The sequence below is a fragment of the Dendrobates tinctorius genome, unplaced genomic scaffold (assembly GCF_039654945.1).
Source record: "Dendrobates tinctorius isolate UK_male_01 unplaced genomic scaffold, ASM3965494v1 ptg000070l, whole genome shotgun sequence".
In the NCBI taxonomy this organism is placed as follows: Eukaryota; Metazoa; Chordata; class Amphibia; order Anura; family Dendrobatidae; genus Dendrobates; species Dendrobates tinctorius.
In genome coordinates this window covers 58,085,886-58,109,087 of record NW_027361738.1, presented here as the reverse complement: position 1 = coordinate 58,109,087, position 23,202 = coordinate 58,085,886, and the positions used below count along the sequence as shown (strand labels likewise).

General features: G+C 47.1%; 1 protein-coding gene across 2 annotated transcripts in view; it reads right to left on the bottom strand.

Annotated features, from left to right (window-relative positions):
• Window positions 1–23,202, bottom strand: part of EPC1 (enhancer of polycomb homolog 1) — a 96,165-nt gene that overhangs the window by 60,746 nt on the left and 12,217 nt on the right. The window contains exon 1 of one of the 2 annotated variants that reach the window (XM_073581686.1): window positions 5,420–5,902. The exons of the other annotated variant lie outside the window; for it this stretch is intronic. Coding sequence (XP_073437787.1) covers window positions 5,420–5,572 — 153 coding nt within the window. The 5' untranslated portion in view covers window positions 5,573–5,902. Of the gene's footprint in view, window positions 1–5,419; window positions 5,903–23,202 lie in introns of those variants that run through there. 2 annotated transcript variants of the gene reach the window in all.

Genomic DNA, 23,202 nt, shown 5'->3' with positions numbered 1-23,202 from the left:
TAGCAGCCAAATCAGTTGACAGGTCCCCTTTAATTTCTTAGTGACAAATCCTTCACAGTTATTAAACAACAGCAGGTACTTTGGCAAGTGACACATCCCTGAATTCTGTGTTATAACCCCTGCCTCATTCTGTCTTCAAATTGCATACCAAAAACCTGCTGACAAACTCCCTTTAAATCTCCGACCAATGCTGCAGCCAAACACAGGCCTAGGCCACAGGGGATCTAGGTCCGGCAGGGATTACAGTTCCAGCTTAGTGCACATTTTCAGAATATGGCCCAACTGATTTAAGGTCGGTTTCACACTTCGTACGATCCCAATCTGACTACGGACAGCAATGTCTGGAACGGCAAGAGTCTCATGTGGGGCTGTTGAGCTCAGGTCAGGAGGCCAGCGGCAGGGCCACACATCGCATTTGTACATGCGAGATTGGCATAATGGTTTTGACTCTTAGGGTATTTGCACACGGAGTTTTTTGGATCTGTGGATTTTGTAGTGAAATCCGCAGATAAATCCGCAGGACTTATCTGCGGATTTTCCTGCGGTTTCACACCTCATAATGGAAGAGGTGTGAAACCGCAGCGGTTCTGCACAAAAGAATTGACATGCTGCGGATTGTAAACCGCAGCAAAACCGTGCAGAAAAATCCGCAGCATTTTTTTTTTTTTTACATAGGAAATAAAGGTACTGTACAACGCAGCAAAATCTGCTGCGGACCCGCAGAGCCAAAACCGTTGCGGATCCGCAGCAGAATCCGCAGCGTGTGCACATACCCTCAGGGTGCGTGCGGAAATCTCTCTCTCTCATCCGCATAGCCCAAACCACAATAGGATCTGCCTCAATTCCACTGGACTAAATATACCAAATCCGCAGAGAAGACTGCACTGCGGTTTCTGCCAAACGATGCGGATTTTTCTGCAGAAAAAGGCCCCACATATCCATTGCTGTGATGCGGTGGCCTCTGGGGAAAATGACTGCCGGGGGCGGCGCATGCCCAGATTGAGATCTTGTCCTGAGAACTCTGACGAGATCTCATTACCAAGATGTCAATCTGAGCATGTGCACACACCCTCAGTATTCGTATCACAAAATATTTATGGGATATCCTATGCTAATGCCATAAATGTAGATCAGAAGCATCCTGGCCTCACCCCTGTCAGTGGTGACACCAGACTGCTCCATACAATACAACTTGACCACCTGATCACAGAAAAGCGGCTAATGCAAGAGTAGGGTGCGCTCCCTTATTAATCACTGCCTTTTCATATCAATTGTATCTGATCACTTTTATGCCTGATACCAAAACTTGTGCTCAGGTGCATCCAGCGTCCATCAAAAAACTGCATAAAACATTTAGGGTACGTGCACACGCTGCGGAATCTGCTGTCAAAAGACCTGCGGTTTATCTGCGGATTATCCTGCGGTTTGACATCTCCACAATGGTGGAGATAGGAATCCGCAGAAAGAATTGACATGTCAATTCTTTCTGCGGTTTAGAAACCGCAGCAAAATCCACGCGGAAAATTCCGCAGCGTCTGCACAGCGGTTTCCATTTCCCGTAGGGAATAATGGTACTGTACAGTACCATTCCACAGTGGCCAAATCCGCTGCCGGTCCGCAGCAGAGTCTGCAGCGTGTGCACACACCCTTATATTATGCTCCCAGTACTGGTGCGATTCTGGGAACAACGGATTAAAGTGGGTTGTCTGGAGAAAACAAATCACCTATCCCCCATTATAGGTTATAAGTGACTTACCAGTGGGAGTCAGACTACTGCGACCAGCACTTTTCTCCCCATTATAATGGAGCTGATGCCCGATCACAGCTTCATTCAAGCTCTATGGGGTTGGTTGAAATAGCCAAGTACAGCACTTGGTAACCCCTGATAAATGGAGCTATGGTTGGGCATACGACTACCACGCCGTCAGTTTTCCCAATGGTGCGGGTCAGACCCACACTGGTCAGTAAGATATCACCTATCCTGTGGGTAAGTGATTATCATTTTCATCTAACACCGCCCCCCCCCCTATAAGCTCCAGCATCAGAAACCTAGCAATGACTGATCAGATACATGGCAATGAGAACGCCATGTACATTCCAGGGTCCAGCTGACAGTTTATGCGTCTGGCGAAGACCTCAATTACTCAGACCCACCCCCCCAATCATCATGCTTGTCAGCAACCTATGGCATTTCAGTTGGTGACCTGCGGTGGTCAGGAAATGCGAAGGGGGGGGTTGTAGTTCCATAACAGAAGGAGTGGATATATTCTCTTTATAATAGTAGGAAACCCCCTGAGACATTTCTGATAAATTCCACAACACTGTAGCAATGTGATAATTGGCCTCCTCCTGCTGCTGACACACTTCATATAGCCACACATTATACAGAAGAGCAGCATCACAGTCAGGACCCAGCCCCATAGTCAGGACCCAGCCCCATAGTCAGGACCCAGCCCCATAGTCAGGACCCAGCCCCATAGTCAGGACCCAGCCCCATAGTCAGGACCCAGCCCCATAGTCAGGACCCAGCCCCATAGTCAGGACCCAGCCCCATAGTCAGGACCCAGCCCCATAGTCAGGACCCAGCCCCATAGTCAGGACCCAGCCCCATAGTCAGGACCCAGCCCCATAGTCAGGACCCAGCCCCATAGTCAGGACCCAGCCCCATAGTCAGGACCCAGCCCCATAGTCAGGACCCAGCCCCATAGTCAGGACCCAGCCCCATAGTCAGGACCCAGCCCCATAGTCAGGACCCAGCCCCATAGTCAGGACCCAGCCCCATAGTCAGGACCCAGCCCCATAGTCAGGACCCAGCCCCATAGTCAGGACCCAGCCCCATAGTCAGGACCCAGCCCCATAGTCAGGACCCAGCCCCATAGTCAGGACCCAGCCCCATAGTCAGGACCCAGCCCCATAGTCAGGACCCAGCCCCATAGTCAGGACCCAGCCTCATAGTCAGGACCCAGCCCCATAGTCAGGACCCAGCCCCATAGTCAGGACCCAGCCCCATAGTCAGGACCCAGCCCCATAGTCAGGACCCAGCCCCATAGTCAGGACCGGGCAGTGCATACACACCTCCCCATCCCCGGAGCGGCAGGAGGAGGCCAAGCCGTCAGCCTGCACGGTACAGGGCAGTGTACACAGAGCAGGAGGAGGCCAAGCCGTCAGCCTGCACGGTACAGGGCAGTGTACACAGAGCAGGAGGAGGCCAAGCCGTCAGCCTGCACGGTACAGGGCAGTGTACACAGAGCAGGAGGAGGCCAAGCCGTCAGCCTGCACGGTACAGGGCAGTGTACACAGAGCAGGAGGAGGCCAAGCCGTCAGCCTGCACGGTACAGGGCAGTGTACACAGAGCAGGAGGAGGCCAAGCCGTCAGCCTGCACGGTACAGGGCAGTGTACACAGAGCAGGAGGAGGCCAAGCCGTCAGCCTGCACGGTACAGGGCAGTGTACACAGAGCAGGAGGAGGCCAAGCCGTCAGCCTGCACGGTACAGGGCAGTGTACACAGAGCAGGAGGAGGCCAAGCCGTCAGCCTGCACGGTACAGGGCAGTGTACACAGAGCAGGAGGAGGCCAAGCCGTCAGCCTGCACGGTACAGGGCAGTGTACACAGAGCAGGAGGAGGCCAAGCCGTCAGCCTGCACGGTACAGGGCAGTGTACACAGAGCAGGAGGAGGCCAAGCCGTCAGCCTGCACGGTACAGGGCAGTGTACACAGAGCAGGAGGAGGCCAAGCCGTCAGCCTGCACGGTACAGGGCAGTGTACACAGAGCAGGAGGAGGCCAAGCCGTCAGCCTGCACGGTACAGGGCAGTGTACACAGAGCAGGAGGAGGCCAAGCCGTCAGCCTGCACGGTACAGGGCAGTGTACACAGAGCAGGAGGAGGCCAAGCCGTCAGCCTGCACGGTACAGGGCAGTGTACACAGAGCAGGAGGAGGCCAAGCCGTCAGCCTGCACGGTACAGGGCAGTGTACACAGAGCAGGAGGAGGCCAAGCCGTCAGCCTGCACGGTACATGGCAGTGTACACACAGCAGGAGGAGGCCAAGCCGTCAGCCTGCACGGTACAGGGCACTGTACACAGCAGGAGGAGGCCAAGCTGTCAGCCTGCACGGTACAGGGCACTGTACACAGCAGGAGGAGGCCAAGCTGTCAGCCTGCACGGTACAGGGCACTGTACACAGCAGGAGGAGGCCAAGCTGTCAGCCTACACGGTACAGGGCAGTGTACACACAGCAGGAAGAGGCCAAGCTGTCAGCCTACACGGTACAGGGCAGTGTACACACAGCAGGAGGAGGCCAAGCTGTCAGCCTGCACGGTACAGGGCAGTGTACACACAGCAGGAGGAGGCCGAGCTGACAGCCTGCACGGTACAGGGCAGTGTACACACAGCAGGAGGAGGCCGAGCTGTCAGCCTGCACGGTACAGGGCAGTGTGCACACAGCAGGAGGAGGCCAAGCTGTCAGCCTGCATGGTACAGGGCAGTGTGCACACAGCAGGAGGAGGCCAAGCTGTCAGCCTACACGGTACAGGGCAGTGTACACACAGCAGGAGGCCGAGCTGTCAGCCTACACGGTACAGGGCAGTGTACATAGAGCAGGAGGCTGAGCTGTCAGCCTGCATGGTACAGGGCAGTGTACACAGAGCAGGAGGAGGCCAAGCCGTCAGCCTGCACGGTACAGGGCAGGGTACACGCAGCAGGAGGCAGGGCTGTCAGCCTGCATGGTACAGGGCAGTGTGCACACAGCAGGAGGAGGCAGAGCTGTCAGCCTGCATGGTACAGGGCAGTGTGCACACAGCAGGAGGCCGAGCTGTCAGCCTGCATGGTACAGGGCAGTGTGCACACAGCAGGAGGAGGCCAAGCTGTCAGCCTGCATGGTACAGGGCAGTGTGCACACAGCAGGAGGCCGAGCTGTCAGCCTGCATGGTACAGGGCAGTGTGCACACAGCAGGAGGAGGCCGAGCTGTCAGCCTGCATGGTACAGGGCAGTGATCACACAGCTCCCCATCCCCGGAGCGGCAGGAGTAGGCCGAGCTGTCAGCCTGAATGTACACAAACAATCCCACAAGGTGAGCGCAGCGCACAGCCTGTTCTCGGGCTCCCCCCCGTGGACAGTCGCCGCTACTGCAGGCGCAGGCCCAGCCCAAAAGACAGGATCCCCACAAAACAAGATGGCGGACCGCGGCCCCGTCACGTGACCCCTTTGTGCCTTTCGCCTCTAAATTCGCCCCCAATAACCCGTCCGTTCCCCCCGTACATGACAGGTACGTGGAGTAGAGGGGGCCGGCGAGCCCTCCCCGGGGTCAGCGGGGTGTGACAGCCCCGGAGAGCGGCCCCGGCCCCCCCTCGGCGGCCGTGAGGAGAACATGGCGGCCATTTTGTGCAGGCTCGCGCAGGCAGAAAACAAAACCACAATCATTACCGACTCCTCTTCCTTCTCCATGCCCGTGGGCATCTGCGGCACGGCCCGGTTGATGGAGGCATACTCGTGCAGGTCCGGGAGGTCCTCGCAGCGGAAGACGGGTAACGGTTTGGACGCGTCCAGCGCCCGAGCCCGGAACGATAATTTGCTCATTTTCTGTCTACCACAACAAAGCCATGCGACCGACGAGCGGGGAAATCCTCCCGTGCCGCGCGGCTCTCATGGGGTCTCCGTGCTCCGCCGCCGCCGCTCTCCACCAGCCGCCGGGATCAAAATGGCGCCTTTCCCGGTGTTCCGGGTGGTCCGTAGCTCGATTCGGGCTGTTATTTTGTGGGGTTCTGTGCGCTCCGGTGTCTCTCTTTCGCCTTCCCTCTTCAATACGCCATGGCCAACATGGCGGACATTAAAACTCCGCTGTCTGCTCCCCCAGCCAACCCGAGCTGCGCAGCCATTCCCAGAGTGCATAGCGCGCCTGCGCGTCCGCCGGGCCCGGGCCAGCCGCAGCGAGGGAGCGCGCACAGGAGGGCGGGAGCGCGCGCGGGGCCGCGCCTCACCCAGGAGGGTGTTACCATGGTGACAGATGGAGGCAGTGAGGGCGGCGGGCAGCACTGCGTCATTCTCCTCACACAGCCGGCGACACTGCTCGCACCGAGAAATCTTTTTCCCAACTTTTTTTTTTTTTTGCAGTACGAGCTGTAGTTTTATCACCATTTGTGTCCTTTTATTCCATTTTTAAAGCAAAATAACCATGTAAAGAAAAAAATAAAAACAGAACCCCCCCGGAGATTCTGCCATTTCTGCTGTGCACGCGGAGAGGCCACGTGTGGAATTTATTATTCTTTGAAAAAAAAGTTATGAATATGACTTTTTTTTAAACTGATCCCTCCCCCGTAGGGCGACGTGCAAAACAGTTCAATAATAAAAAATCACGGTGCGCTCTGGGCTTCATAGGTGTACAAACATGGCCGACAGTTGTCATGGCAACACCCAATCATGGTGCAGTCGGAGTCCGAACAGACGTGCGCCCCCCATGTCTTGGTGACATCGATGTGGTTAAGCTGCTGCGATCACACTGGTGGTACAACACCTCTGGGTATTATATATATTTTGATGGGGGTCCAATTGCAGGGCTCCCCCCCCACTACTTACACACATGAGGGTCCAAAAGTATGTCTTGTGAATGGGGAATTATAACTGCTCAGTTAGTATTTCATTTACACAAGGGATTTTGTCTCCTTCCCCTTCTGAGTGGGGTCCCAGAGATAGAACAGCCTCCGTGCATTCTACATATTTTCACACTACAGTCCACAGAGTGAACCAGGAACATTACAGAGAAGAGTGGGGTGTAACGGATTGGGGGCTTAAATGTCCTGAAATGGTGGCATCTACGAGAAATTGGATTCAGATGCACCCCTGACAGAGACATTGGGTTTAACAGGGCACACAGAACAAGAAGTTTGGTTTACTTGGAGTTATATTCTGTTGGTTAAAGGGAATCTGTCACCCCTTTTTTGAGATATCATATAATGATATCATTCAATTGTGTGTCACATAAGGATTCTCTTAGCACTTTTGCTTCCCCGTGACCCCGCACCTTTCATGCATCAATACCTTTTTTATATCGGTTCAGATGTATGTAAACTGCAGCGGTCCGGTCCAATGGGCGGGGCTTATTCACCTGCTCCCCCCCTGTCTTGCTCTACACAAGAAATGCGTAGAGCAAGACAGGGTATGGGAAAGTGTTATGGACAGATAAGATCACGATAGAGCTTTTTGGTAAAGCACATCATTTTACCGTTTACCGAAAACAGAATGAGACCTATAAAGAAAAGATCATCATACTTAGTCAAATATCGTGGACGTTGAAAAATGTTTTGGGGTTGTTTTGCTGCTTCTGGGTACACTGACTGTGTGCAAGGCATCATGAAATCTAAAGATTAGCACAGGATTTTGAGTGGCAATGTAGTGCCCAATGTCAAAGTTGGGTTTGTGCCTTAGGTCATGGGTCTTCCAGCAGGACAATGACCCCAAACATACTTCATGACGCTCCCAAAAATGGATGGAAACTAAATCCCATTGAACATCTGTGGAGAGATCTTAAAATTGCTGTTGAAAGAAGGCACCCTGCAAATATCAGACACCTGGAGCAGTTTGCAAGAGGGGTGGACCAAAATTCCAGTTGAGGTGTAAGGGTGTGTGCACACGCTGCGGATTCTGCTGCGTTGCCGCTGCGGATCGGCAGCAGTTTTTGCTGCGGTGTACAGTACCATTATTCCCTATGGGAATACAAAACCGCAGTGCAGACGGTGCGGATTTTTCTGCTCGGCTTTCCTGCGGTTTTGAACCCGCAGAAAGAATTGACATGTCAATTCTTTCTGCGGATTCCCATCTCCACCATTGTGGAGATGGTGAAACCGCAGATAAACCGCAGGTCTTTTGACCTGCGGATTTTACAAAATCCGCGCAGCCAAATCCGTACCCCATTCCGCAGCATGTGCACGTAGCCTAAGAAGCTTTCTGATGGTTATAGGAAGTGACTGATTGGAGTTATTTATTCCAAAGGGTGTGCAACCACTTAAGTTGAGGGTGCCAACAATTTTGTCTGGCCCTTTATTGGGGTTGTGTGTTAAATGTCCAATTTGCCATTTTTCGTGTTGTTCTAATACACACAGAAGAAATAAACATGTGTAAGTGAAATACTTTTCTGGGAAAAATACACAAACAATTTCAAGGGTGCCAACATCTTATACCCCTCTCTCCATTTTAACTACATGCACGCTCAGCTCACATGAACACTTTTCCACACTGACCAACTGTGCATGTGGGAAAATCACAGCAGACACCAGTCTTACCTGATTTTTGGATGAGGCTCACATATATCAATGTGTGTGCAAAAAAGAAAAAAATGGATGCCATACTGACATCATCCCTGTGGCATCAGTGTTCTTAATGGATCCATTGCAATTATTAGCATAGGCCAAATGCAGTTTCCAATTTGCTTTTTTACATTAATAATTAAAACATTCTGAGGCCATACAGATGTAAAAAATGGACATACAGGGGAAATAAAAAGTCTAAACACTCCTATTAAAATGTCATGTAAGAAAATCATACCAGGAAGAATAATTTCAGAACTTTTTCCACCTTTAATATCTTCTATAATCTGTACAAATTCACCACAGACAGATCAACGTTTTGGAACCTTTGACCCAAATCCAATAGAAAAACTGGGTGACCTGAAAAGGGCGCTGTACATAGGAGACGCCCTCACAATCTGATTTTTTTTCCTGCACTCATGTTAACTCAATGAAGGTCTCATTTATACGTCAGTTCTTCCCATATAATTCTATGCAGGTTTTTATTTCAAATGTCCTTCTGACCTGCCATCATCACACCAATTAGAGGAGAGCAGGTTTTTGGGACCTCTGGCCTACAGTATTATTTGAACCTTTTCATTCATGTTTAGACCTAGTTTACTATCCGTTCTTGCTATGTCAAGACCATAGCTTACAAGGGGCATTCTAGTTACAATCACTTTTGCATCGGGCCATCAAAAGAATAAACTTTTTTTTTCCCAGAACCTTTTCAGACAGAGGAAAATTTAAAAAAAAACAAACCTGTGTTCCTCTCTGCCCCATCTTCAGTGTTAACCCAGGAGTGGAGCAAATAAGAGGAAAAGTATACTGTTCAGATACTGAACGTGTGAACGTAGCCTCAGACTTGCAATGGTGTGCCACAGCTACAATGGCCTCTAGGCTACCAGTCAATCTACTGAAGAATCATAGTGAGGCCGGGGTCACACTAACCGACGCAAAATACGGTCAGTATTTTACATGCGTTATACGGATGAATGGCCCCTAAACAGTGCTCCGTATGTCATCCGTAATCAAGGTGTGGTCGCGTATTTTGCGCATGTCAGCATCCGTATGTAATCCGTATGGCGAGATTTTCTCGCAGGCTTGCAAAATGGACATATAATGGAGCCCTATGACAGGGTTTATAACAGAAACCAAAGAATAGATACACATATATGTGTCTATATGTATTCTATGTGTTTATATCTATTTCGTTTCTTTATTAAACTTGTCAGTGTGAGTTTACTGTATAGTGCACTGAATTGCCGGCTTTTCTAAAAGACACCGGGTGCGTATTTCTCGCAAGTCACATGTGTGGTCCGTGTGTAATCCGTATTTTTTGCGCACCCATAGACTTGCATTGGCGTAGTACGCCGACAATCGCAGCATGCTGCGATTGGCACGGAGCGTAGAATACGGATGAGAAATATACAGCTGGTGCGAGGGACCCCATAGAGAATCATTGGTCCGTGTCTAATGCGTGCTTTTAGCGCCTCTCACTCGGCCGTATTCCTCGCCAGTGTGACCCCGGCCTAACAGCAAGGCTGAAAAAAAAGACATTTGTCCAGCCTACATTCCGTCAGAATAAATCCCCAGATCTACGTCCTTCTAAAGAACCTAATAACTATAAGATACAATATTATTAAGCTCCAGGAAGCCATCCAGGCCTCTCTTGAACCCCTCGACTGAGTTCGCCATCACCACCTCCTCAGGCAGGGAATTCCAGATTCTCACTGCCCTAACAGTAAAGAATCCTCTTCTATGTTGGTGGAAAAACCTTATAGATAGGGTAGTTTCACATTTGCGTTTAAGGCGCAGCGACGGCCTGGGCACGGCCGCTTCTAAGCCCGGCCCCCTGCCACGCCTCCTCCAGTAGCTCCACCTACAGGCCCCTATCTTTAGCACTGGGGACGCAGGCCGTGCGCAGGTATGGGTTTGGCGGCGCATGTGTCCTTTTGACGCTGCGCCGACCAGCGCCAAACGCAACCTGTTGCGCCGCCAAATGCATACCTGCGCACAGCCTGCGTCCCCATTGCTAAAGCTAAGGGACACAGGACGCATGCAGCGTCATACGCCCGTAGGCGGAGCTACCAAAGGGGGTGCAGCAGGGGACGGGGCTTAGCGGCGGCCGTGCGCAGGCCGTCGCTGCGGCCTTAAACGCAAATGTGAAACTACCCTAACATAGGCATTGGAATATCCATCAATTTCCAAATTTTCCTACACTGGGGGGGGGGAGCTTTTTTTACGTTTCCCCCAAGACTTAGAATCTGATTTCTTACCTTGCTGTATAAGAGGGTCAGAATGCTGTGATAATTCCTCATCACAAGAAAGGTTTTACTGTTTGTACTTCATTCAGCGAAGATGAAGTCCTATGCAATGTATTCATTTTAATAGAAATAAGGCCCCCCAAAATCATGTTCTGTTACACATCCTATTCAGCGATTCCGCTGAATGAGAACGCCCTTCTAAGGCCTGTTTCACACAGCAGTTTTTCACCATCGGTCAAAATCCGCCAAAATTTGAAAATGGCGGATCCGCCATTTTTTCCCATTGAGATACATTAGTGGCGGATTGTCGTCCGTTACGTCCGCTATTCGGCGGATCCACCAGATTTCTGGCGGATTCTGTCTGAGGTGAACATACTTTGCAACGTTTTTTGGCGCCGTCAAAATGGCGGGAGACGGCGGATCTGCCGTCATCCGCCATGTGGTAGAATGGGCGCCTATGGGCGGCGGATCCGCTATTTTGCGGAATCCGCTAAATCGCACTGAGCATGCTCAGAAAAAATGATACTTTTCCAGACAGTCCAAAAACTATATAAGGTAGGCTAATTAATCATTGGCCCAGACATCCGGCACCAGCCAGGCTGAAGACAGAGCCAGCCAGCACCTGCCCAGCAGAAAGACCCCCAGCTGCAAGACCCCTGGAGCAAGAGGCCTGCCAGCACCAAGCCAGGACGGAGAGGCCTGCTACCAAAGCCTGCGATTGTGTGAGCATTAAAACTATTTGTGTGGGGTGTGTGTGTGTGTGTGTGTGTGTGTGTGTGTGTGTGTGTGTGTGTGTGTGTGTGTGTGTGTGTGTGGTCTGCCTTCCTTGCATGTCTGCGTGTGTGTATTTTTATTATGCTTTTTTTTTTTTCCATACTTTTTCTGTTGCATGTGTACTGAATTTTATTTTCATGTACTGTCATTTTATTTGCACATTTTCAAGTTTACTGTGATTGTGTTATGTGAATTGTATGGTGTAACTGTGGTATTGTATGTGGTGTGACTGTAGTATGTTTTCTGGATTTTTTTTATTTTTCATTTATTGTGGTATTTAAAATAAGAGTAGCTCCTACTTGTGAAAAAAAAAACAAAACTGTTTATAAAAACTGTCCGTAGTATTATTTTAAAACCAGGTAAAACTAAGTATGGGTATACGTGCTAAAAAGGTACATTAAGTGTTGGTTTTTGGTATACAAGTGTGGTTATACTCAAGTGAGAGATTGGAATTTACACATGCAGACACTTGGGTATAATCTCAGTGAGAGTTTCAGGGAATTACAAACATCCAATCACAGTGTGGTTACTCACAGAGATTTTCGGGGAATTTACACACATGCAAACACTTGGGTATACTCTCAGTGAGAGTTTCAGGGAATTACACACATTAATACCAATGAAGATTTTTTTTTTTTATGTTATTAAAATTCTCTTTATACTTGCAGATCCGTTCAGGAAGAACCCAGCAGGCCGCAGCATACTCGCCAGGCCGCAGCAGAGCAACCAGAGCCACATAGGAAAACCTTCAGTTTTCCCAGTAAGTATAAAGGCCTGAAAGCTTTTGTTATCCTTTGTATAGTAGCTTATCAAGTGTCTTTATACTTGCAGATCCGTTCAGGAAGGACCCGCCAGCCAGGCCGCAGCAATGTCTTCTTCTGAGAGCTCCCCCTCACATCATCAGCAAACTGAGGTAAATAATTTTTTTTTATTTACTCTTATTTTACTTTTTTTTTTTTTTTTTTTTTTTTTTTAACCCTATATGCATGTATTATGTTTTCACAGGAAGCTGAATCTGAGGAGCTTCCAGGAGGAGACAAGCAGGGTGGAGAAATGCAAGGAGGGGGCGCACAGAAGTTTAGCATATACAAAAACTCACATATACATACATACATAATGCTACACCCAAAACAAACATTCATGACAGCACATACAATAACTACCCATCATCCAACCACATACTTTTTTTTTTTTTTAGTCTTCAGAATCCGGTGCCCGCACTAGAGCGACTCCCAGGACATCCCAGCGTCGTCGAGGTGATGCCTCTGGTGGTCGGCGAACGGTAAGTAACCCTTTATTTGGGTGATTGATTAATGAACCTCAGGTGTTTGAATGTAATTTTTTTTTTGTTTATTTTTTTTTCTTCACAGGTTTCACAGCGTGCTCCCCACAGACATGTGGAAGAGGGTATCATAGATGTGGACGCCCTCATTGAGGTTGTCCAACCACGGGAGCCGCTGTGGAACATGGCAAACAGCTTACATGCCGACCAACCAACCACCCGACGGCTATGGGATGAGGTGTGTTCGGATGTTGTTGAGAATTGGGAGGAGCTCGATGCGAGGGCCAGGGATTTTGTGCGTAAGTATTCCAATTTCAGTAACTTATATTACAGCATGTGAAGTGTTGAATACCAACAACTTTTTTTTTTTTCCTTCACAGGTGACAGGGTTATCCTACGGTGGCGGTCGCTCAGGGATCGCTTCAAGAGGGACTTCAACAAGGAGATGCAGGCCCCGAGTGGATCGAGAGGACGCAGGAGCACCCAGTATAAACATTACCGAGCCCTGTCGTTCCTCCGGTCGACGATGGTGAGCAGAAGGTAAATATTCCACCATTTCTGTAGTACAAATGTTTACATGTTTAACCTATTTTTTTTTTCGCAATGTTAAATTAAATATCAATATATTAATATATTTTTTTTTCTCTTTTTTTAGCACCGTCTGCAGCACTCGGGAGCCTGCTTCTGAGTTGCCTCCCTCTGGAGGGATCCCTTCGGAGACCGCATCAAGGTATCCGACCCCTCTCTACCTTCCCTCTTGTCTCGTCCCTCTATCCCCTCCACCAGCACTGCAGCAGCAGGGCAGACTTAATCACATGAAGCTGCTGGTGACAATTTACAGTACCCTTTGCCCCACCCCTCTGACACTGCCGCAACATCTCAACCAACTTTTGGTTCTGGACGGCAGCGTCTGAGAGGTCTGGAAAGGATGACCTTGTCTGACTCTTTGAGTCTGAACTCATCCGTCCAGAATGCTTTCCACGTTTATGGTCAGCAGTTAGCTTCTGGGTTGAACATGATAAATAAAAGTATCATGGAACTCAGAAGTTACATGGAACGGATGAATGCAAAGTCAAACCAGACGCCGAGACACTTTTTTTCATTCAGATGTCCGGCAAATGGAAGGTTTAAATACTCACCAGCAGATGCATGTGATGCAAGCCTGTCACAATGCTCTAGTTGCTGCAGTGTCCGAAGCATCCCATGCACCGATTCCATCACCTCATTCCACCGTCCATCCTCCCACTCCTTCTCCTTTCTCTAGTTCCCCATTCCATTCTTCCCAGTACCTTCCTTCCCCATTACATTATACCCCATTGTCCTCACCATACCCACCCCCACCTTCAATGTTCCCACAAACCTCCTCTGTCCATGAACTCCCATCCCAACCTCATGTTTTCAACCCCCCTTCCATTTCTGATCCTCACCAACTCCGTTCCCAGTCCTCCACCCCCCCCCCCCTCGATGTGGTCAACCCTGTTAACCCCTCCGATGATAGCTCCACCCAACAATACCGGCATCTTTAACTTTGTTAAAAAACTTATTTAAATTTTTTAGAAAAATGTTTAAGTTTTTTATAAAAAATTAAAACAACAGTATTTTAAAAAAATGTAAAAATAAACACGTTTTTGTTTCAAAACAATTTTGTGTAGTGTCCTTTTTTTCTTTAGCTCTTGGTGAAAGGTTGAAAGTACACCGGTGGTGTACAGATACAAATACACAACACGTGGTAACATTTCAAAGTACACCGGTGGTGTAAAGGTAAAAAAAAACACAACACTGTTATTACCCACAATTAGTGTAAAGGTATCAAACCTATGAAAGAAAGAAGGAAAAATTACAAAAGTTTTTCTTATCCAAAAAAGGAACCTTGGTAACAAAAAAAAAAAAAATAAATAAATATACCTTGTCATCTTGCCAGTCGACTCTTCCTTCTGGTGACACAAAATTATCCGCAAATGTGTCCCTCATTCTTGACACTGACACAGTACTCCGAACACTTGTCTGCTGATAATCCCACAAGGTGGTTTCACAAACATGTTCTTCCTTTGAAAGTACAAAATTGTCCAGGATGACACATGCCTCCACCACCTCATCCACAGTCTCAGTTTTGTTTTTGATTTTTATGGCCATTAACAGCACTCTCCATTTTGCAGTTAAAATCCCAAAAGCGCACTCCACCACTCTTCGCGCTCTTGTCAATCGATAGTTATATATTTTTTTGCTGTGTGTCAATCCATGACTACCATATGGCTTGAGAAGATGTTTGGAGAGTTGAAAAGCGTCATCACCAACACACACAAATGGCTTTGGTTGGCCTGTTGTTCCAGGGAGTGGTCTTGGATGTGGGAAATCAAAATAGTCTCCATACAAACGACGGCCCATTGCGGACATCTTGAAGACCTGAGAATCATTTGATCGACCATACGCACCAATATCCATGGCAATAAATTTGCATTTGGAGTCTGCAATGGCCATCAATACAATGGAGAAGAATTTCTTGTAGTTGAAAAATTCTGATCCAGATCCAATGGGGTTTCACAATCCTGATATGCTTCCCATCAACTGCACCAACGCAATTTGGAAACTGGCAGATTTTTTGAAAGTTGTCCGCAATCTCCAGCCACCTCTCCTGTGTTGGCTGTGGGATGTATTCCTCGTGTAGACAATGCCACAATGCCCGGCAGGTCTGTTGGACAATTCCAGATATTGTTGAAATCCCAAGCCGGAACTGGTAATGGAGGGAGGTGAAGAATTCTGCAGTTGCCAGGAATCTGGTAAAAAAAGGGGAAAAAGTAAAATTAATACAAACTACAAGCCATAGCATAACAATAAAAGTCTGCAGAATCTGAAAACTTTTAAAAAATAGATAACTTACCGAAGGGTCACCATCAAACGCTCCGCCGGTGATACAGAAAAGCGCATATAGGTGTCCCTTCTCCGGATTTGTGCTCCAACACGCTCCACCAATATCTCAAACAGGTCCTGTCTCATGCGCACATAATTGAAGAACTTGTCCGGATTATCCCTCAATTCCAGATACAGTGTAGAAAACACGCCAAGGGTAAACCTCTGTGCATTTATCGGATGAATCCACTGCAGTCGTCTCTTCCTTCTCCAACGCAGGAGTCGCAGTCTTCTTTTCTCCCTCTGCAGAGCAATAATTGCCGAACGATTGCAGAGCAAATCAAATTCCACACAGAAGCTGTTAATATTCGCTATAACTCCTTCCATCTCTGCCACTAGCTCAAAAACCTTTCAAAGATATTGTTTTACAACACCATAGATATAGTTTCCCCTAGTTTCCATGAGCCAATCACATTTCGGAGCATCCCATTTTGGAGGTGTGGAAAAACGGATCCGTCAGAAAACGGAACCAACGAATGGAAAAAACGGATGCCAGCGGATGGAATGGATCCGTACCATCCGCTTGCATCAGTATTTACACTTTTAGCGGATCTGCCATTTTCACTTTTTGGCTGATTTTGACTGATCTGGAAAAACTGATGTGTGAAACAGGCCTAAGGCAAATGATAAAACTGGAGCCAACGCCGATCAGGACTAAGGACTGGTGTCTTCTGTAAACCTCTTAATACACAAATGTTCCTTTATACAAAAATTGGAAAAAAAAAAAATCATTCCCTATATGGGCTGCAGGAAAGTTACACAAATATTTTAGTCTGTGTGCACACGTTGCAGATATGGTGCGTATTTGTCGCTTTTTTTTTTCCTGTGCAAATTTGTGAGATAACCTGATGCAAAGCCTGATGCCAACAAAGCGAATGACAAACCTGAAGTGTCATGCACAAGTTGCACCATATGGGTGTGGCCAAACATTTAAGTGCACCTTCCCACCTGCTTGTTCTTTATTCATCACTGTCCTTCTCTGACTCTATAAAGCCAGAACCGTCACTCAAAGAAGAGGACAGGGTCAAGATCGAGGGAAAACCGGTAAGTGGGGAAAGTGCACTTAAAGGGAATCTGTCACCCTTTTTTTCGGCTTGCAGCTGCCGGCATAGACATCGGGGGCTTATCTACAGCATTCTGTAGTGCTGTAGATAAGCCTCCGATCTAACCTGAAAGATAAGAAAAACACGTTATATTATACTCACCGGGATGGGCGAAACGTTGTATTTTATACTGGCAGAATAAATTTTTGATACAATTTTTCACCCAGACCGGATGCTGTTCCTCTTCCTTATTTTAGATTCCCTTTCAATGTCTGGCCACGCCATAGTGCACTGAACACCTGTACTTGGTTTGAACAGTCATTCTGTGCTGGCAGACTCCCTATAAGCACATTGGGCAGAGTAAAAAAAAAAAAAAAAAAGTTTTTTTTTTTTGGGCCATTGAAAATGTGATTCTGGAACAAAATGACCTGCATGATTGCAACTAGGCATGTTTTTCCAAGAAACCCTCCAGCATTTCAGATAAATAGTTTAGAGATTTGACCAGGGTCTATAAGGAAAGACTAAATTAGTCTGGCTTTGCCCGTGGCGGGCTTATTCTTGCATTGCTCCAGGTGGTTGACAAATCTCTCCTGATATATACATAATGGGATAAACCTATCAAATAGAGCGATGCAGGGAAAATCCAGGAGGAGGCAGCACCAGACTAGTATGCCCTGCCGTGCTTACTGAAACGTTTGTGGGGGTCTGGCTGCCATTAGTGTAATATGTATGGGGAGCCTTTACAAATTGACAGCCTATCCATAGGAGAATTCATTTAGATGATATTAATGGAGGTCCGGTGCGCTGCTGTATACAGGGAATGGGCCAGCACAGCTCCATACTCTGTAGTGGTCACTGCTGAGTACTGTAGTTTGTCTCCTATACATCAGCACACCAGGACTACGTCTGCAGCGCACTAGTACAAATGCTACACTAAACAGCATCTTAATGTAATGGCTCCTGCAGAGCACACTGTCACGCACAGTGTAGGTAAGACCAAGAGCAACATGAAGGGAATGGAGCCCAACACTAGGGAAGGGGGGGGGGGGGGGGGGGGAGTGGAGATCCCCTTAGGCAGATCTAACATCACCCCGTCTGCCCCAAACTTCGCTATATACAGTTGTGGCCAAACGTATTGACACCCCTGCAATTTTGTCAGATAATACACAGTTTCTTCCTGAAAATGATTGCAAACACAAATTCTTTGTTATTATCTTCATTTAATTTGTCTTAAATGGAAAAACACAAAAAGAATTGTTCTAAAGCCAAATTGGATATAATTCCACACCAAACATAAAAAAGAGGGTGGACAAAAGTATTGGCACGGTTCGAAAAATCATGTGATGCTTCTCTAATTTGTGTAATTAACAGCACCTGTAACTTACCTGTGGCATCTAACAGGTGTTGGCAATAACTAAATCACACTTGCAGCCAGTTGACATGGATTAAAGTTGACTCAACCTCTGTCCTGTGTCCTTGTGTGTACCACATTGAGCATGGAGAAAAGAAAGAAGACCAAAGAACTGTCTGAGGACTTGAGAAACCAAATTGTGAGGAAGCATGAGCAATCTCAAGGCTACAAGTCCATCTCCAAAGACCTGAACGTTCCTGTGTCTACCGTGCGCAGTGTCATCAAGAAGTTTAAAGCCCATGGCACTGTGGCTAACCTCCCTAGATGTGGACGGAAAAGAAAAATTGACAAGAGATTTCAACGCAAGATTGTGCGGATGTTGGATAAAGAACCTCAACGAACATCCAAACAAGTTCAAGCTGCCCTGCAGTCCGAGGGTACAACAGTGTCAACCCGTACTATCCGTCAGCGTCTGAATGAAAAGGGACTGTATGGTAGGAGACCCAGGAAGACCCCACTTCTTACCCCGAGACATAAAAAAGCCAGGCTGGAGTTTGCCAAAACTTACCTGAAAAAGCCTAAAACGTTTTAGAAGAATGTTCTCAGGTCAGATGAGACAAAAGTAGAGGTTTTTGGGCAGAGGCATCAACATAGAGTTTACAGGAGAACAAGAGGCATTCAAAGAAAAGAACACGGTCCCTACAGTCAAACATGGCAGAGGTTCCCTGATGTTTTGGGGTTGCTTTGCTGCCTCTGGCACTGCACTGCTTGACCATGTGCATGGCATTATGAAGTCTGAAGACTACCAACAAATTTTGCAGCATAATGTAGGGCCCAGTGTGAGAAAGCTGGGTCTCCCTCAGAGGTCATGGGTCTTCCAGCAGGACAATGACCCAAAACACACTTCAAAATGCAGTAGAAAATGGTTTGAGAGAAAGCACTGGGGACTTCTAAGGTGGCCAGCAATGAGTCCAGACCTGAATCCCATAGAACACCTGTGGAGAGATCTAAAAATGGCAGTTTGGAGAAGGCACCCTTCAAATATCAGGGACCTGGAGCAGTTTGCCAAAGAAGAATGGTCTAAAATTCCAGCAGAGCATTGTAAGAAACTCATTGATGGTTACCGGAAGCGGTTGGTCGCCGTTATTTTGGCTAAAGGTTGTGCAACCAAGTATTAGGCTGAGGGTGCCAATCCTTTTGTCTGGCCCATTTTTGGAGTTTTGTGTGAAATGATCAATGTTTTGCTTCATTCTCATTTGTGTTTTTTCATTTAAGACAAATTAAATGAAGATAATACCAAAGAATTTGTGATTGCAATCATTTTCAGGAAGAAACTGAGTATTATCTGACAAAATTGCAGGGGTGTCAATACTTTTGGCCACAACTGTAAGTTCTGAATCTATCGCCGAGCAGGAACCTAATACCTGCCTGACCCTGGCGATAAGCCCTACTTAGGGAATGACAGGGTGAGCACTACGCCTCAACTACTGCAACATCCTTTTCTGTGGTCTACCTGCTAACACCCTCACACCTCTCCAGTCCATCCTTAACTCTGCTGCCTGACTAATTCATCTCTCTCCTCGCTACTCCTCCGCTTCTCCCCTCTGCAAATCTCTTCACTGGCTTCCATTCCCTCAGCGTATCCAGTTCAAATTACTAATACTGACCTACAAGGCCATCTATAACCTGTCTCCCCCATATGTCTCTGAACTTATCTCCCGATACCTATCCTCACGTAATCTCCGGTCCTCCCAAGGCCTCCTGTCCTCCACACTTATTCGCTCCTCTCCCAACCGCCTCCAAGACTTCTCCCGAATTGCCCCTATTCTCTGGAATTCTTTGCCCCAACAAGTCCGACTATCAGCCACATCTAGATCCTTCAGACGGAACCTGAAAACCCACCTCTTCAAGAAAACCTACCGCCTGCAATGACCCTGCTACATCCTTCTCTCTCACCACTACCGGTGATATCACCTCAACCAACACCGGAACTGCTGCAACCCATCAACATACTGTCTCCTTCGCCACCATCCTGTAGCATGTAAGCCCGAAAGGGCAGGTTCCTCTCCACTCTGTATCAGTCTGTGATTGTTAGTTTGCTTACTGTAAGTGATATCTGTAATTTGTATGTGACCCCTTCTCATGTGCAACACCATGGAATCAATGGTGCTATATAAATAAATATAATAATAATTAATAATAGTTGATCCCCACTACTACTAAATACAGCTGGGATAGACAAAGAAGGAGAACACTTATCTTGAGTAGACTCAAATGTAACACAGACATCCCCCCAGCAACACCAAATAGGAAGATAGCCGACTGCTATAGCTTCAAGCCTCAACAGGGGGAAATGGAAATATCAATCTATAAACAACCAGGCATAGGTGTGTCAATTAGAGCCGGAGAAAAGTTGCCACTGGGTCCAAGAGTAAGAAGGGTTAAGAAGGTGTCTGCAAGGCCAAACACAGAGACCTTCTGCAGCTAGATGCAGTGCGACTGTCTGCAGCCTCTGACATACCGTTGACACACACATAGGCATAATAAAGATGATGCACGAGTAAGCCTAAAACCATGAACAGAAACATGAGGAGCATGGTCCAAAGTTTGATTGAAGCCTCTCCAGTCTCCCACTGCACTGTCATCTTGGTCAATCCAACAACAAGGGAAAGGCAGGAGTCATGGTTCAGACTTTCCGTAGCGCTACCCAGGCCTACAGTATGGATAGGCCAATTTGGAGATGAATAAAAATTGGCACCAATCCCAGAGATGGAGGAAGCAATAGAAGAAGGCAGCACATTAGAAATATAGTCACATTAAATATGGGGCCGACGTAGGATCAATTTAACTCTAGAAAAAAATATAATATATGGCTGTATTGTTACATACCAATATTAAAAATTAGAACAGATCCCAACAAAGTCTCTCTTCTTCCATCCTTTTCCGTGACTGTAAGGAAATACTGACCAGAGGAACGCTCACGATAAGTACTGTAAGAGAACTGGATTATCATCATCAAGGCTGTCCTAATATCCGCAGCCACATTTCCTGCCAAAACGTGCAGCTAACAGAGGGAGATGAATCTCCAAAGCGTTCTAGTTAGGCCTCTTTCACACATCAGTTTTTTGCCTTCAGGCGCGATCCGGCTTTTTTTTGTAAAACCGGATCCGGCAAAATGCAATGCCGGATCCAGTTTTTCCCCATTGACTTGCATTAGCGCTGGATCGTGCCGGATGGCATTGCGTTTCATCTGTTTTTTGCCGGATCCGGCAACTTGTCTCATTCCGGCGTCTGGAAAAAACGGCTACAGTAACGTTTTTTGTCTCCGGCGAAAAAGCCGGAAGCGCCGGATCCGGCGCTTCCAGCTTTTTGCTACAACGAAAGTCTATGGGCGCCGGAATGCGCCGGCTCCAGAAAAAGACGGATCCAGCCACCGGATCCGGTTTTTTTAAGTCTGCGCATGCTCAGATCCAATTGGCCAGCCCCCAGGAACAGATATAACCTGCTAGACGGATCCAGCAAAAAAACGGATCCGTTTCTACAGTTCTCCAAAATTTATGCCGGATCCGTTTTTTCTAAAAATAGCCGGATCCTGCCTGACGGCAAAAAACTGATGTGTGAAAGTAGCCTTACTGACGTGTATCTGCCTATATACATAGCAGGCGTCAACTACAGCAGGGATGCACAACTTTGCTCCTCAAGGGACACCAACAACTAATGTTTTCAGGATTTCCTTAGTGTGACACAGGTTATGGGTGGAGGGAGTGCTCCTCAGGAATACACAAGACTCCCAAGTAAAAGTCTGATTTATAATTATGGCGACAGATCTGTTTCAAGCCTACAGTTGTGCACAAGGATGAAGATATGTGGTCCATATGCAACAGTGGTTCTTAAGGTACTGTCACACTTAACAGTGCACCAGCGATCCCGACCAGCGATATGACGCGGTCAGGATCGCTGGTGCATCGCTAAGTGGTCGCTAGTGAGCTGCCACACAGGCAGATCTCACCAGCGACATAGCAGCGGTCGGGGGTCGTTACTTACCTGTCAGACGAGGCGATCCTGACGTCCTCCCGCCCACATCCACGCGTCGCTCGTCATCACAGCAGGAAGCTGACGATGAGAAACGTCCCAGGACCTTCTCGTGCGATCAGCGATAACCAGCGGGGGAGCCGGTCGGAGGTAAGTATCAGACATAGCGATATCGCTATAACGTCACAAAACCAGTGATGTTATAGCGATATTGCTTAGTGTGACAGGCCCTTTAGACTCAGGATAAGTGCTGAGGAAACATTACATCTTATAAAGACAATAAACTGATACTAAATCTAGGGATTCTCTCATCCAGAGGCAGTCTTGCCTGCAAAAAAATTCCTTTGATTGTCCAACCTTAGTATTAATGTACAGCTCTTATTTTTGTTCCATTTCAAACATTATACAAAACAATTTGCATATATTAAGAAGTGATGACATTACTAACAATTTACGGGGGGACGGTATCAAAATTGTTTCAAGAAAAGCGCCCACTTTAGGAAATGTTCTGTCGCCTAGTTTTCTGGATGGACAAAAAAATACTGGTGCAAGCAATTGGTTATCAACTGTGGGTTATCACAAATGTGGACATTCGTTATGCAAAACATGTTCTTTTTCTCATAAAACTACTCATTTTCAGAATGCAGCAAATAGTAAATCATAAAATTCAGAATTTTCTCAATTGTAATTCAGATCATGTCATTTATATCATTGAATGCACGCATTGTGCTTTGAAATATGTTGGATCGACTATCCGCAAATTATGAGAAAGATTTCGTGAGCATTTATATGATATTGTACATAGTTCCACTAGACACATGTCTAATATTTCCAAACACTTTGTGTCTGTACACAATAGAAGTGTTTTTTTCTTGCAGGGTCTATGCAATTGAACGTATTAAGAAACATCCTAGAGGAGGTGATCGCGAACAAGTGCTGCGCAATAGAGAAGCTTTTTGGACTTTTCTGTTGAACACACGTGCACCCACAGGTCTTAATCTAAGAAAAGAATTTATGTTATATTATTGATTTTTGTATTTTTTTTATTTTCATTTGCACAAATACATTCATTGTCTGCACATTGCATTTTTATTTTTATATTTTTGTGTATGTTGACATCACGTGTTTTTTTTTTTTGTAATTATTTATTTCATCTGTTTATTGTCTTTATATGATGCAATGTTTGCCTCAGAGCTTATCCTGAGTCTAAAGGGCCTGTCACACTAAAGGGCCTGTCACACTAAAGGGCCTGTCACACTAAGCGATATCGCT